Raw genomic sequence first — 17228 nt, forward strand, 5'->3', positions numbered from 1 at the left:
ACGGGTACTTGTTACCATTATGGAGCAGCACGGCTTTGAGGCTCCTGGATGAGAACACATATAACGAGAACATGATGGGAGACTACATTTGGGGGCTGATTCGTGAAAGTGATTTACAGTATAATCGTAAATCTCGAAAAACTACTCACTTCTAAATCTTTTGTAGTCATTTTTATAATAATAATAATAATAATAATAACAATATTTCTCCTCCTTCACCGCAGTGATTCCCCACACAGCTCAGGGACCCAAGGCTCAGTGGGCGTCCTTCAATCCCACGAGCCAATTGGCGTGTTTTTACACCAGGAACTTGAGAGCGGATGTCTGCAGGCTACTGGCCTCTGGAGGACAAAGACCAGCCCAGCAAATCTCCGCCCCCAAGCTCACTTGGCCTGTAGGGGTCGCCACAGAGCGGTGAAGAGAAACAGTCAGTGCAGCACCCCCATGGAATCATCAGCGAAGACCGGCTACATCACACAACCAGGATTTGAACTTGCGATCTCTGGTTGTATGACTCACCCTGCACGCCGCACGGTAGTGGTTTTACCAGGTGAGCCATTCGGGGACCCTTGCGCCCCATTTTCAAAACAAACTAGTAACTAACTGTCACTGTATACCTATAGCTGAAGCTTATCTAAACCATAATCCACTAATTTCAAAGTAGGCGCTTAGAATGACAGGCGCTGTAGCTGGCAAATCAAAGTGCACAGTCGATGCACTTTCATTTTTTTTTTATTCAAGTCACTTTTTCAAGGCGCCAATTGATTAATCTGGCTAACAACAGCTTAACTTTGGCAAGGTCAGATGGAAGCTTGGATGATTTGTTTGCAACTTCTAGGTTGAAACTGAAATTGTCAGGATACTGTTTATTGAATGGCACTAGAACGTGCACTGCATAATGACCCAATTTATTAGGCTTGATTTCAGGACATTAGAATTTTAATGAAAGTATATATTATGACTGGAATTTTAATTTAGAATTCATAGTGTTTTGAAACAGATCCACATTCTTCTCTGGGACAAATGTGTTTTTTGTTCAGAGTCTGTATATATATATATGTATGTATATATATATATATATATATATATATATATATATATATATATATATATATATATATTAATAGATATTGATAGTTTGTTTAAAAATACTAGGACTTACAATCAAGCTTGGTATTCTGTTGGCTGAAACATGCCATCTCCAGTTATGTCAGATATGTTACAGTAGCTTAGTTGTTTTGGATGATATCACTGTTACTGCAGTGGCACACCTGGTTAAGTTATCACATTCAGAAATAAATCAAAATTAAAGAATTAATTAGATTTCCAAAAACTGACAATGAAAGTAAGAATCTCAACAGATTTATATAACATGCTGAAAAGATGGATAGTAAATGTATTTAAAGAAAAAAAAAGTACCACAAATAAGTCTGTTTTTTAAATGACCAAATCTTTACAATTCATCATAATTTGTCTTGTGGTGCCAAAACTAAACAGGATACAGAGACAAAGCCTGGTACATTGATGGAACATAGATGAATGTGCTGTTAAATGTAATTACTATATTGGTTATTATTTAAGGGGTTATATGCAAAAATGTAGTTTGAATTTGTTGACCAAATTACCTTACAGACAGAATGACTGTTGGACCAACTACAATAATTGAAAGAAACTGCCTGCATTTCTTTTAATACTTGCCTTCTGCCCATTACATTATGTGGACAAGCTACATCCATAACTTCTCATGCAGCATTATAATGGAACCACTACCAATTAGGAAGTCTGTATCATCCATACCATATGGCCCATCAGATCATATTTTATAGGCATCACAGTACTCAATCTTCCATTTCATTATTATTGTTCTGCTTGCAATGCCTCCTCTTACAGCGTGATTTGCAATGCTTTCACATATTATACTGTGCAATGTTACTTTTTATTTTTTAAACTTTAACTTTTATTATTGATCCTATGTTTCTCTTAGTAGACTGTGAGGGGCGTTTATTTTAAAGAATATAGTTTCAGTTTTCTTCCTTTATAATACACTTAATCTATAACAAATCAATTCTATTAAGTCTATAGATATTAAGAATAGAACACGTGATGAATTTTCACAAAACACATCTCTCTGATGTCTTTGTATATATTTACTCTCTATATTCTCCATACAAATTGTGTAATTATTACATGCAGTTTGGATGGGATTTTGAATGAGTAGGCTATAAATCATTAACATGTATGCCAAGCACATGGTTGGTTCCCATGATCAGTCTAACTAGGTCCACTTGATTATATCAGCTAAACTAATTAACTGGATTTTTTGATTAGTATGCAACAATTAGGAATAATTTTGTACAATTCCTGGGGATTTCCTAGCCCTAAACTTTGTCCACCTCTAATGGACTAAACCGCTGATATGCTGCAATGGAAAACTCGCTTTCATCTAGTTGATAGCAAAATAATTTGTTACAATCATTTGATGAGCTCTTATCAGTGTTTATTTCTGCATCATACAGACCACCAGGATCTGTGCCAGGGACCAAGATGATTAGAACAGTCCATTTGGTATGAATGCAGCAACTAAATGAAAGTGAGATTTGCATTATTCCAAGGGCTGTAATTTTGTAAATCCTATTATATGATTGGATTAGTCGAAAGGTGGCCAAAAGGCAGCATAGTCCAGGCGATATTTATATTTTTATAAATAAATAAATAAATAATGAAAAACAATACTTTATGGCAAATGTATTTTATTGCTTTACATAATGTTTGGTTAGTAAGAACAGATTGTTTACGGTAAGTTTCAGGTTTTATCATATTACTAGAAATCATAATGGAACATGTACACAGAATACATTTGTAATTATTAATGAAACTATCCTTATAAATAGCACTATATGCACAATGAGTGAAGTGTCTGTTATGGTTTGGCAGACATAAATCACTGCTATCATATTAACGAGGAAGGTGTAATGTTACTCATTTAGCAGAAAATACGTTATTGGATGTGTTTGATGTGCAGTTATCTTTATTCATATGTACACATTGGAAGACGGTGACTTCTAATATGATCTACCTTGGAAACAAGCTGATTTAAAATGTTTTAGAACTTGGCAGATTTGTAGAAGCCTCCCCTTGCAAGGAAGAAAACTTAACTTTTTTTTTTCTATGACCACTAAGCAGCGAACGATACATGTCTGTCATGTAGATCAGTTAATTGTGGGATTAATTTTGAGGTGTAAAATGACAGCCTGGATAAGGTGGGTGAGGGGGTTGGAAAGGCACATTATGCAATGGAGGCGGGGGGCCCATCTCATGGTTTGGCCAATGCATACGCATATGAGGAGGAGGGGGGAATGGAGGCATTCTGTTGGGCCCTGGGTGCTGGAATGGTGGTGGGTAGGGGCAAGGTAACATAAAGTTTCCTTGGTCATAGAAGTGTGGTGGTGGAGGCTGAGGTGGCATCATTCTGCTGTAATGAGGCGGGAAACCTGAAGGTCTGAACGGTCTGTTAGAGTTGGGGTTGAATAGCCCTCTTGAGAGGGAGCATCCTCTGCCTGCAGGGTTTGGGAAGCCTTCCTGTTGAGACAGGGAGTTGTATCCCCAGCCCTGGTACCCACGCCCTTCTCTTGGAGGAGCCTGGTGTTGCCACCTATACTGCATAGGCTCTTTGTCATTTTTGTCTGAAACAGGGAACAAAAAAAAAAAAAAAAACACAATTTTGTTATTTAAAACTGTGGCATTAGATTTTTTTGTTTTTTAAATGTTTAATAACCTCTTACATTTGCATTCCTTACTATAATTTCAGATTGTGTTGAACTATGCTATATATGAATGACAATCAGTGATTTGTATATATTGGTACTACTTTAACACTAAGTAATGAAACCTGTTGCCTGCTTTACCAAGTACTTTAACTCGGGGGGGGGGGGGGGGTGGGGGGGGGGGACGACAACGGTCCACAGATGTGTAAAATCCATGGGTAAATGAGATGTCATTGCATGTGACTAGAATGCATGAATAAAATACAGAAACTAGTAATGTAAACCAAATTAGTATTTACTGGAGCTGTATGCAATACAATATATTACGAAGACAGGCTCCTAGGAAAATCTTTTCAAAATGTGATACACCTCCAACCTTGTTTCCCTAGCTTCTTCTGTTACCAAAGTAAGTAAGTAAATAAATAAATAAATAAATAAATAAAAAATACTACACAGCTACAAGATCATAAGACATTTCATGATGGGATTAAGCTATTCAGCCCATAAGAGCTCACAATTTTCCTGTAAATTAAGTCATGTAGCTAGCAGCTAGGAATATCACAAGGTATTATCGCAAATTTATTCCATATATTAATATTAAATAATGGTAGCTAAGTGTTGCTAGTTTTTTGGGGATTTCAAACAAGAAATACAATTCTATTACATTTTTTTTTTACTTTAAAACTAAATAAACAAGCCTGCTATGTAATTTAAACTGGTCTTTCATTTCAACAAAATACGTACCAACAGAAGTGGGTTTTCTTTTTTTTCATAAAAGCTTTTTTTTTTAAAAACAATTCACTGCTGCAAGTCATTCTTTTGAACCTTGATAAAGTCCACCATAGTCTTTTGTTTCAGTGAGGCAAAATATGTTTGCTGGGCTTCACTAAGTGCCTCAGGAGAACTAATTTTACAGAATCCTTGTGCTGTTCATACCAAGACATGAATCGTCGCATCTGTAACGCTGCTGTCTTGGCGATGACTCCACAGGTTAGACCGACACATGCGTGCGTGCGTGCGTGCACTGCAGGAATTAAGTCTACACTGGCAATAATGTACTGTATTTCAGAGATAAAACTCGCCAGGGAGCTGTGGATAATTGAAGTCTTCACATCTTGACTGAGCCTGATTCTGTGTCGCTTAATTTTTTATTTCAAACAGACATGACAAATTATGTTAATTGCTCATCGCTGACCCTAATTGCATTTCATTCTTGCAGTCACCTAGTTTACTGTTGTGCTTTTGTTATTTTCAATTGTTTAACAGAGTTATCCTGACAGATTTTCTTTTCAGCATAAAATACCCAGTATGGAGTGTACACTTAGCAAGTCCATCATTTAAAATCTCCTTGAAGAAAAAAAACCCAATCATTAATTAGTAGTTTTCGCTTTATTAGGAAGCAGAGACAGCTTAGCAACTACTAATGAACATTTAAAAAGGGAGGTAGTGATTTGGCAAATAAAAACTTAAAAGTTAAAGGCCTAAGTTAATGTTATGTCAAATGTGCATAACTTGTGCTATGAAAATAGTCTGTCAGTGAACATTTTAAAATGTTCTTTATTCTAGCTTTAGCCAGGACGTGTCTAATGTGTCCACAGTCTTTTGGGCAGATTGGGGTGGGGGGGGGGACAGCAAGGTACTAACATAGGACGTATCGCACATTCCTTTTCACAAAAAAAGAGAATCAATGAATGGAAAGAAAATGCAGGCTTCACATGAAGCACACAGATAGAAGGGAGTGGAAGAAAGCTGGACCAAGATCAAACTGACCGAAGGGGCACTAAAACAAAGCAAATCGCATTTAAAACTGTACCATAACATAACTCTGCCTCTACAATCTACATGTCAAAAAAGAATTATCATTATGAGTTTCCACTTTTTTAAATTGTAGTTCTCCATAAACTTAATGAAAAAATGTGACATTTCGAAATCTAACATGAAATACTATACTACTATTATGGCTTTTTTATTACATGATGCTAAATAAAAGATTGAAATTATGTTCATATAGCATTTTTATTTTTGTGTCCATACTAAAATTGTAGGTGATGCAAAACTTTTTGTATGTATGCATTTATGTATGTATGTATGTATTGTAGCGTCAGAGTGGGTCATAATATCATTGTGTGTGTGAAAGTAACAGAATTGAAATACAGAGAGGAATCATTTCAATTCTGTGTCTTCTTGGTTTCTGGTCACAAACTCCCCCACTGACAAAGAATGCTTTTAAAAAGAGTCATAAACTAACTGCTGAAGAAATGGCTTATCTTCACGATTGCTGAATGACTCTTTTGGCACCGTAAGCCAGACAGTTTTGGGTAATTTGACATATAGGGCAGAAAACAGTCCATCTCAGGGGGCTGAACAGAGGACCATCGGAACGAGAACAACCCATGAGAAACACTCCACGTGGATTCAGGCACCACCTAAAATAACCAAACTATCCAATCATAGGGGTACAAAGAACATTACAAAAGTATGAGCGCAACACTCAAACAGGGCTCCCGACACGAAATCCAAGGTTCTGATACACAAACCAGTCTTTGAACTGTGACAATCTGGAGATCCAGCTTGCAACCCGCTGGAACAGACATACGGTTTTCGGACACTCAAATACGAGATAACTATTCTAGTGTTTGCCTTCGTGTGGGAGTCTGCTGCATAAGATGTCTAAAATCCTAAAAGTACTTGCAATCAAATCTCTAACTTAGTCCGATTGATCACCGGAGAAAGAGTTGGATGAACATTTGAAGTCGACATAAATTGAAATATTTTCAATTTATTGAGCTATCAGTGCCGGAGTTTTGTGGTGAAATATCCCAGACATAACCGGACGAAGAGTGCACATATTGGTGGAGGAATTACTGTTTCAGTGGAATACCTAAATAGTTAATGACTCTTGTTCTTTGCAAAGACATTTCTTTCGTACCCTGAAGTGGAGACGAAATGCAAGGAAGGCAGACCCCGGAACCTGGACCTGTCCTTGCCAGCAGGAGAGCCTTCGAGCGCCTGTATTGTTGAAGATACGGATCAGCTAGAAGCGTACGTCCGTTAAGTATTTAGTTAGTAGTGTTTTAATCCTCTTATGAACTCAAGAAGTAGCAGACTTTAAAGTAAAATTAATGTTTTGTTTTAAGTGGAATGTAAGAAAAGTATTATTGCTTTCAATTCAGCTTTAAGTTAATGAACACTATAGTATTTGTTTGTATGTGATTTATACAAATTGATGTGGGTTTTATAAGGCAATTATCATTCTACGTTTAACCCTTTGCAGTCCATTTATTAAGTGCGTGTCAGGCGCGTCAGGTCCAATTTATTTTCACACGTGCAGTTAATTTTAGACGCACTGTTTAAAAGTATTTTTTTTTCCCCCACAGTCAAACGGGTTTAAAAGGCCCTGCATATCAACAAAGCACTCACTAGGCATCTCCAGCCCCGCCCCACCCTTTCGTTCGCTATAGCTTTCACATATGCTAAGAAATAAATAATAATAATAATAATAATAGTCGTACATACCGATCAGTCATCTCCTGATCACTCGTTTTATCACCAAACGACTCAATAATGCGATCCAAGTAATTATTTTATTACTATAACATCTCAAAAAAGATGCGCTGATTCAGTAACAGCCAGCTTGTTTCCTTATGACCGCCCCTATCTGATGCCAGGGGCAAGTATGACTAATCATGAGATACGCCCTTTTTTTTTTTTTTTTTTCGACTCGTCTCGGCTGCTGTCGCTCCCACTCGGCCATTGAATGATTTTCTCGGCTTTTTTCCGGAGAAAAAACGACTAGAAACCTGTTTTTTGCGTCTTTTTGATGATGTCGGACAGGGTCCGACATTGGACTGGATAGGAATAATTGCAATGTCGGACCAGGTCCGACATAGGACCACAAAGGGTTAAGGATAGAATCCAAATTTTGCTGTCTTGATAATAGATAATTCGATAGGTTGTCTGGACGCAAACAGAGTCTATTGCGCAACAGTGAGAATTGCCTTCTGAACCAAAACTATATATATATATATATATATATATATATATATATATATATATATATATATATATATATATATGAGACTGATTTAACGATGCTTTGACTATCAAATATTAACAAAAGTAAATATTTGTGTTACTAACGATACCCCTGTTAAGACTAACCTTTGTCTTAAATAGCTGTCAGGAATGCAGTTGTAACCTTTAAGGGAATCTCCCATAGATTGCGTTGGATCGCTAATCCACCAGCGGGAGTGGGGTGTTGTTTAAATTTTCTTTTCTGTACTATTTGGTGTGACCACCCTTTGCCTTCAAAACAGCACCAATTCTTCTAGGTACACTTGCACAGTTTTTGAAGGAACTCGGCGAACAAACTGCCTTCTGCTACAGCCAAATATTTCACATTTTGACTCATCAGTCCAGAGCACCTGCTGCCATTTTTCTGCACCCCAGTTCCTGTGTTTTCGTGCATAGTTGAGTCGCTTGGCCTTGTTTCCACGTCGGAGGTATGGCTTTTTGGCCGCAAGTCTTCCATGAAGGCCACTTCTGACCAGACTTCTCCGGACAGTAGATGGGTGTACCAGGGTCCCACTGTTTTCTGCCAATTCTGAGCTGATGGCACTGCTGGACATCTTCCGATCGCGAAGGGAACTAAGCATGATGTGTCTTTCATCTGCTGCAGTAAGTTTCCTGGGCCGACCACTGCGTCTACGGTCCTCAACGTTGCCCGTTTCTTTGTGCTTCTTCAAAAGAGCTTGGACAGCACATCTGGAAACCCCTGTCTGCCTTGAAATTTCTGCCTGGGAGAGACCTTGCTGATGCAGTATAACTACCTTGTGTCTTGTTGCTGTGCTCAGTCTTGCCATAGTGTATGACTTTTGACAGTAAACTGTCTTCAGCAACCTCATCTTGTTAGCTGAGTTTGGCTGTTCCTCACCCAGTTTTATTCCTCCTACACAGCTGTTTCTGTTTCAGTTAATGATTGTGTTTCAACCTACATATTGAATTGATGATCATTAGCACCTGTTTGGTATAATTGTTTAATCATACACCTGACTATATGCCTACAAAATCCCTGACTTTGTGCAAGTGTACCTAGAAGAATTGATGCTGTTTTGAAGGCAAAGGGTGGTCACACCAAATATGGATTTGATTTAGATTTTTCTTCTGTTCACTCACTTTGCATTTAGTTAATTGATAAATATAATCTATTAACATGTCTATTTTTGAAAGCATTCTTACTTTACAGCATTTTTTCACACCTGCCTAAAACTTTTGCACAGTACTGTATGTATGTATGTTTGTTTGTTTGTTTTTTGGCTTAGCAAAAATCATACTTTTTCCCCATTAAAATTGCTCTACTGGTACATATTTCAAAATAAAACAATATCAGATGATGCGTGATAGAACAGTTTCTTTTATGCAGCTACAGTTCACGGTTGATTTATATGTGTTTTACATCCAAAATGCATGTATCAGTTGAGTGAATGCTGCATATAGCAACACATGTAGACATATGTTATTACTGTACAGTTGCCTTTAAAAGAATGTTACTAGAAGATCAACCCTTTTAAAAAATAATGCACAGATCTATTCATCCAACATTGTGCCCCCCGCCCCCCCCCCCAACCCAACACCCCCAATGTATTACTGTATTGACTTTCCAAATATTATTACTTTATACCAATTTCAGCAGTAAAAATACCAATTACAATAATTTCAAAATCTGGTACCTGGAGGGCACATTCACTGGAGTTGAAGAGGTTAAGTATTAAATGTAACTATTACCAAAAGGGTGAGTATTTACCCATACCAGTAATGGTAACATTTCTATATAAATACTCATTCCGTAATGGTTACATTTTAAAAAATGTCAAAGAAAGGTTTAACCAAGGAGTTTCCAGAACAATGAAAATATGAGATATTATCAGTTGAATTGGCGACACAGAGATGCGTAAATACTCACTTAAAACCGTTTGTTCAACTCCTTGTTTCATCTGAGTTTTTTTCTTTTTTTTTTTAGATTCTTTTTCTTTTTCATCATCACTGTAATCCAAAGCCTAGAAAATGAACACAACAAAAATCATTGGAGATAGTACTGATAACGAAATCTAACACATAAACTGCCGCTAACATCCTAACTCATTAACTGGTAAGCAGTGAATAATAATAATAATAATAATAATAATAATAATAATAATAATAATAATAATAATAATTTCCAGACCCAATGAGAAACTATCATCATCATAATCATCATCTATGGTTGTTAACAAATAAAATAAAAAAACTAATAAAAACAATAACAATAAATTAAATATGTCTACTGGCACCAGAATTTAATGTCGCTTGCGCCATACGAGTTAGCCTGGCGCTAGAAACTAGCTCCAAATTTGCACCGGTGATCCTTGACATCCCAATTGTTTGAGCTGTTGGAGGAGGAGGTGGAGCTAGACAGTCACTTGGATGATGACCCCTAATTGTGGTTCGTACCAAACCATTTCTGCTGGTACTCACATGAGAACCCAATGATAAGTTATGTGAATCCCTGCATATACTGGTAATTAGTGTTGGGACAAACATGGGTCATTCATTTTAGAATTAAAATATTATTTAACTTTGAATTAACTGGGAAACAGTATAATGCATACCATATTACAGTAAAATATCTACTGTACACACACATACATATATATATATATATATATATGTATGTGTGTGTATGTGTCTATATATTAATCATGCAAAGGAAACAAATGCATAAGTGAAATCTGAAATAAAGAACACACATTCCACTCTGTGGAAGACTCTCCTTTCCTTAATTGGTCATTTGATAGGGTACTGGATATATTTTATTCCCAGTAGATATTATATAATAGTTGGGCTTCAGTGAGTTACAGGAAAATAATTTAATCTAGGGTTTCTGTGACATCATAAATTACGAGACCGAAGGTCAAGTAATTTATAAACTGTCACAGAAACCAGAGATGGAATTCTTTTCCTGTAACTCACTGAAGAGGTCCATCTATTTGTTTTTATAATACATGGATACCCTTGTGATGCTAATATTAAAAGAAGTCGAGGTTCGGCAGTACAGTTCGGGTTTTTTAAACGTAGTGTTTCAGTGCTGTACAGATGTTCTATGTTGTTAATCCAATTCTCTGACATACAAATGTACCAGCTTTACATTTTTGTTTTTAAACATATTCTCATTTTGTCCATGTATTTTATACTGTAATTTCTGTCATTTCTGCCACCAAATACATTTTAAGCCGTGTTTATTCAAATATTTGTTCCAGCACTGCATATATTATTTTTACTGTGCACACACTGCTGTTTCCATATTTAGTTTCTATAATTATTTTGCAGTGACACTGCCAGGGAGAATTTCATTAGCAAATGTTAGTGCTAACTGAATGCACCTTTATGGAGACATTAGTACCCAATAAAGCCCGAACCTGTCTGACATATTTACTGTATTGTTAGACCAAATGTAAAAATATAACAACGCATTTAATTGTGGTATAAACTGAAACTGCTTTATATTACTATAAACCTTCATTCTACACATAACTGCCTTCCAGTAATGGTTAGGTACTGTAGCCTAGAAGGGCTGCTAATTGTTATCTGAAAGCGTGGCTGAGTGATGCAACTTATGAATGCGAGAAGAGAAAGAAAATGGGAAGCATGAACCTGTATCAATCCAGTATGAAACAGGAATTAAATAAATAAATACATACGTAAAATAGTAATTTGTACAGGGACATTAACAATGTTAAATAATGAACTGATCTGAAGAACTGAAAGTAAAAAAAAAAATGGAAGCAATTCACATTGGATTTGAATGGAGGAATACTAGAGGTCTCTTTTGATGAGTTATATAAAATCCTGTAAATAATTATGAAAGGAAGATTATACAGAAATGACTTCATCTAGACAATGTGGGGAAGCTATTAAAAAAAAAAAAAAGGCCTACAAGATGCTCGGATATATTGTGAGAAGTGTTGAATTTAAATCAAGGGAAGTAATGTTAAAACTTTACAATGCATTAGTAAGACCTCATCTAGAATACTGTGTTCAGTTCTGGTCACCTCATTACAAAAAGGATAATGATGCTCTAGAAACAGTGCAAAGAAGAGCAACCAGAATTATCCCGGGTTTAAAAGGCATGTCATATGCAGACAGGCTAAAAGAATTGAATCTATTCAGTCTTGAACAAAGAAGACTACGCAGCGATCTGATTCAAACATTCAAAATCCTAAAAGGTATAGACAATGTCGACCCAGGGGATTTTTTTGACCTGAAAAAAGAAACAAGGACCAGGGGTCACAAATGGAGATTAGATAAAGGGACATTCAGAACAGAAAATAGGAGGCACTTTTTTACATAGAGAATTGTGAGGGTCTGGAACCAACTCCCCAGTAATGTTGTTGAAGCTGACACTCTGGGATCCTTCAAGAAGCTGCTTGATGAGATTCTGGGATCAATAAACTACTAACAACCAAACGAGCAAGATGGGCTGAATGGCCTCCTCTCGTTTGTAAACTTTATGTTCTTATGGTAGTTAAAGTTGCTATTTAAATGCATAAAGACAGACTGATTTAATTATTTCAAGTACACATTATTTTCTCACATCTCACGGTAACAGTAAATGGTTAATTCTACAGAGTACAAAATGATTGTACTTACCCACTAGACAATGTACTCATAACGTACACCATCTGCAAAATGAAGCTAAATACTTTAGTAGCACAACGTCATTGATTGAGCACATAAAAAAGAAGGCATCCCACAGCTTTTGAAGATCGCAAGTCATTATATATAATACATGGATGAAGGCTATATTTGCATTCTGCGCCATTCTAAAAAAAAGGCATAATACCACAGTAGTGATGTCAAAAAGTGATAATTCCATTGGAGGAAAATATACTTGAACTTTGACCCATTCGACTCCTCGAGACCATCACTTTCAATTCAAACACATTTTCATTTTCAATTACTCGACAACATCCACAGTAAAGAAATGTTCATTAATGATCAACAAAATGAGAATGTTAAACAAAAAAAACAAAAAAAAGCTGGTGCATTCCAATCTCAGAGAAAGGGATAACGACATAGAATGTCTGTACAGCACTGAAACACTATGTTTAAAAAAACCAAACTGTACTGCTGAACCTCATCTTCTTTAATATTAGCATCACAAGTGTATCCATGTACATTAAAAAATAATAGATGGGCCTCTTCATTGAGTTACAGGAAAACAATTCCATCTCGGGTTTCTGCGACAGTTTATAAATTATTCGACCTTCAGTCTCATAATTTATGATGTCACAGAAACCCTATGAAATTATAATGAAATTATTTTCCTGTAACTCACTGAAGCCCATATATATATATATATATATATATATATATATATATATATATATAATGTTGTTCTGTTCAATAGTGGCAAGACTAAGATTACCTGTAATATGATTTCTTTGTAGGATGATGAACTCCTGGTTGCCATGTTGCTTGGTCAGGAGGAACAAACTGATCTCTTACCCAGAGATCACCGATGTAATCCTTTTCGGCGCCAAAGCCCATGTCACTTCCTCCATAAAAGCTCATGTCATAACCAATCATTGACCAAATTTCAAACATAAGAACAGTAAAGAAAAGGAGGGTGGAATATAGGTATGAGTTCACCATCCTACCAAGAAACCATATTGCTGGTAATCTTCATCTTCTTACCTCGTCTGATGAACTCCATATATAGTGAACCATACCAAAGCATTCAAGACAAGAGTGTGGTTGGTAGAAGTTAGTACAGGAAGATACAGAATACATAGTCAACGTAGGCTGAAAACAAGACACATTCAAGTTGTAACGCTAATAAAGGACTCAGGAGGCCCAGGTAGCAGCGTGGCAGATGTCCTGTATTGGCCAGATTTTAGTTCTGCTCCTTTATTAACCGTACCTTACCCCCTGGGGTTTGATGGATCCTCCAGATGGTTTCCTTCCAAGGCTGCAACAGAGCCTGATGCAGGATGAGATCCAGTTCACATGTGTCTGTTTGGAGACAGTTTTGCCCTGGTTTTGTGATCCCTCTACTGAGATCCCAGTCACTAGAAATGCAGTAGACATTGTAGCCAGAATTCTAACTGTGGTAACCTAAGTGGTTGAATACAGGCTAAGACTCCCCTGAGGTACGATGTGTTTCCTTGGGGGGTCTTAGGTGGTAGCCCCACCAAACACTAGCCACCCTAGACAGTATGTTGAATGGGGATGTAGAACCCCTGTGAAACAGGTGGCCGAGCTATGATAATAAATGTAGATAAAAAGATTCCAAGTTGTGCACCGATTTTGGATCGCACCCGAGAACTTCTTTCCCTTCATCTTTTTTTTTCTAGCTCTTCAGTAGATGCCCTTCTGTCTTCAGGCAGCTAAAATCAACCGGATTGTGGAAAACATTGTCCTGTTGTTCTGGACAGCAAATTGCTGCTCTTCCGCTATTTCCAGGATCTCAGAAATCCAAAACCTTTAAGCCCAGTGAGGAGAAAAGAACAAGACTCTCCCTCTCAATTTACTATCCAATTACCATTGGCCTATTTTCAGGGACGAGTATGCCTACATATGAAAGTCGACAAAAAAATGGAATGGATTGTGTGCCATGGCTGCAATTAAAGTGATTGCTGCTGTTGTGCAAAAAAAGGGCTCCTCTTGTAAACTAGTAGTTGAATACGCCCTGTAGCACATCTGGCGGATCTGTTGTGGGGTATCCTCTGTGCAGAGTATGTCTGGGATGCTATTGTTAAGTCCAGCAAGTAGGTTGTCTGGATTGTGATGTCCTTTGTCTTATTAATTGAAGTATGCCCTTGTCTTAACTGGGCAAAGGGTTTTCAGTGCACAGTAGATTGCTGAGAGTCAGGATGATTTTAGTGAAAGTGTTAGTCTGCTTCCTGAAAGCTGCCACCTTGTGGATTCTGTTGTAGCTCCCAAGGAAGGCTGGATACTGAGGGAAACTGGGATGATATAATTAAATGAAAAAAAGGAGACATCCCTTTGCGTATCACCTGTAGTTTTGCTTCTCTTACCAAGGAGATTACTGCTGCCAGTGCCAAGAAACTGCTGAAATAACTGCTGAAATAACTGCTGTTGGCCTGGCCCCAATCTAGACAAGGCTTGACAGCTGATGGTTTGTGACCATCCTATATGAAATACACTCCAAGATACACTCTTCCTGCATGTGCATAGTTGGGTTCCCAGCAATGCTGAGAGTATGCTGTGGAGAGAGGTGATACTTCCTTGTAGACCAATAAGCCTCTGTGCCGAGTCTTCTTACTGTGCTCCAGTGTTTATTTTATTTTATTTATTTTTTTGAGAGAGAACTTGAACTAGAACTAGAACTATGTCTATGTCTTTTGAATGTTACTTTGTCTATACTTGTTGAATACTTCAGCTATAGAGATCCCCAAGAAAAGAAAAAAAAAAAAAACAGCAAGCTGGTATTTGCAGGTCCCCATGGAGAACAGAGGTATTACTGCAGTCCTTATGTATGTGGAGATGGAACTGGCTGTCCTATAGACCAATTGGAAACTGTGAGTCTCCTGCCTTGATGATGGTGGTGGAGGTGCTATTCTAAATTTTCCCCAAATGTAGCAGTGCCAAGAGGAAATCACTTCGAAAAGGGCAAATTATAGCAGTTTGATTTGTGCGACTGCTGTGAATATGGATGTCTTCACCTGACAGCACTTCCTACCGTGATAACATTCATCAAAGCTGTGACGTTAGTGTCAGATGTATAACATGTAGCCAGTGTTTACACTCAGTTATATGGCTAGTATATACTAGTTGGTGTAGATGGCTGCCCGATCGCATACAGCCTTCCCCCCAGCTTGTATTGATATTAGGTGACCTACTTTATAGTTATTAACATGCCTGTTGCATGTGGAGATGGTGCAATCCTTCTCCAGATAGGTGTCAATCCACCCTCACGTGGTGTAGCCAGAAAGAACTGTTGGCTGTTAACAAGTAGAACTTAACACTTGATATTAAGGAAAACTTCATATGTTTAGATCTGATTATTGAAGTTAAGAGAGGATGAAATCCCTCTTAAACAGCATCAGCATATCTGTATGCACTGATTCACCAATATTTTATTATTATTTCATCTGGCAGGTGCCTTATACAAAGCAACTTACAGGAGTTACAGGGTAGGTTTGGCTACTGAAGTTGAGAGGATGAAATCCTTCTTAAAACTGCATCAGCATATCTGCATGTAATGATTGATTTTATATTAGTTTATTTTACAAGGTGACTTACCGGAGTACAGGGCAAATATATAGCCCATTAGGTCTCCAGACTGCCTTCTATAATTTTTATTTATTTACTGATACAGGAACCACTCACCTATTTGGGTCTGGTAACTTTTTAAGTTTGGGTCTTTACGTTGCGAGAGGTGAAACCTTCATATCCCAGCATCAGCATACATGTATGCAGGTGATTCCTCCTTATAGCCCATTGGGTCTCCAGACCACCTCATAAAAAGGGAACCCTTTAGAGGTTTTCTTATACTCTGCATCAGTAGATGCTACAGGAATCGGCCCATCAGGACTCTGTGTTTGACGTTCGGGAGGGGGTTAAACCCTCTCACAGCGTCAGCATCGTTACATACAGAATTGTGTATTCCAGCACGGCCTCGCCAGGGCAGGGGTCAGTGACATCATCCGGACCGGCCGCTGTAGCGAGAGAGTACAGCTGATCGCCTGTTACTGTGTTTGTCATGGTACCACCATCTACCATACCTGTAAACAGAAAAAAACCTTCATACCTTAACCCACTGGGAGCGGCTAATCGGTGTAGCTGGAATTACTATATATATATTTTTTTCTTCTTCTCCTCCAGGTGTACAGGGAAGCCTAATAAACCACTCCCACAGGTAAAGATGGCAGCACCCTTACCAGAGCATTGAAATAGCCGGTACAAAAACTATATTATCATCTTGTTTTGTGCAGTTCTGATCCCAACATCTTGTGTTTAAGGAGGATGACCAGCTTTGTCTGTTCGTAGCTGGAACAACAAGCCGTTGCCTTCTGTGCTGGCGATCTCGATATCTAACACACTTAAACACAGATCCCTGCTACAACTGAGCAGGACACCACATTGTCCACCGGTGGAGAGTGGAGAGGGGGCAGCTACATAAATGAAGCATAACTAACTGAAAGCTAGAAGGGAACACACCATTTTTTTTTTTTTTTAATATAAAACATTTTTATATACATATAAAACAAACAATAAAAATGAAAAAAATGAAAAATGCCTATACTTCCTCCGTACCGAAGCAAATGCAGGAGAAATTTGGACAATGATTGGTTATGATGTGGGCTTTTATGGAGGAAGTGACATGAGCTTTGGTGCTGATAAGGATTACATCAATGATCTCTGGGTAAGAGAACAGTTTGTTACCTCCTGACCAAGCAACAT

At 37.6% G+C, this 17228-nt stretch overlaps 1 protein-coding gene across 4 annotated transcripts in view; it reads right to left on the reverse strand.

Annotated features, from left to right (window-relative positions):
* Positions 1 to 2733: 2733 nt before the first annotated feature.
* The window catches only part of LOC117409549 (H/ACA ribonucleoprotein complex non-core subunit NAF1-like), a 49386-nt gene continuing 34891 nt past the window's right edge, over positions 2734 to 17228 (reverse strand). For 3 of the 4 annotated variants that reach the window (XM_034015782.3, XM_034015778.3, XM_034015779.3), the window contains exons 8-9: positions 9727 to 9820; positions 2734 to 3683 (exon numbers count right to left, since the gene is read on the reverse strand). In XM_034015782.3, coding sequence (XP_033871673.3) covers positions 3226 to 3683; positions 9727 to 9820 — 552 coding nt within the window. In that variant the 3' untranslated portion in view covers positions 2734 to 3225. Of the gene's footprint in view, positions 3684 to 9726; positions 9821 to 15769; positions 16550 to 17228 lie in introns of those variants that run through there. The other variant, XM_034015783.3, reaches the window with a different exon arrangement.

Source organism: Acipenser ruthenus, chromosome 2 (genome assembly GCF_902713425.1).
Source record: "Acipenser ruthenus chromosome 2, fAciRut3.2 maternal haplotype, whole genome shotgun sequence".
NCBI classification, from domain to species: domain Eukaryota; kingdom Metazoa; phylum Chordata; class Actinopteri; order Acipenseriformes; family Acipenseridae; genus Acipenser; species Acipenser ruthenus.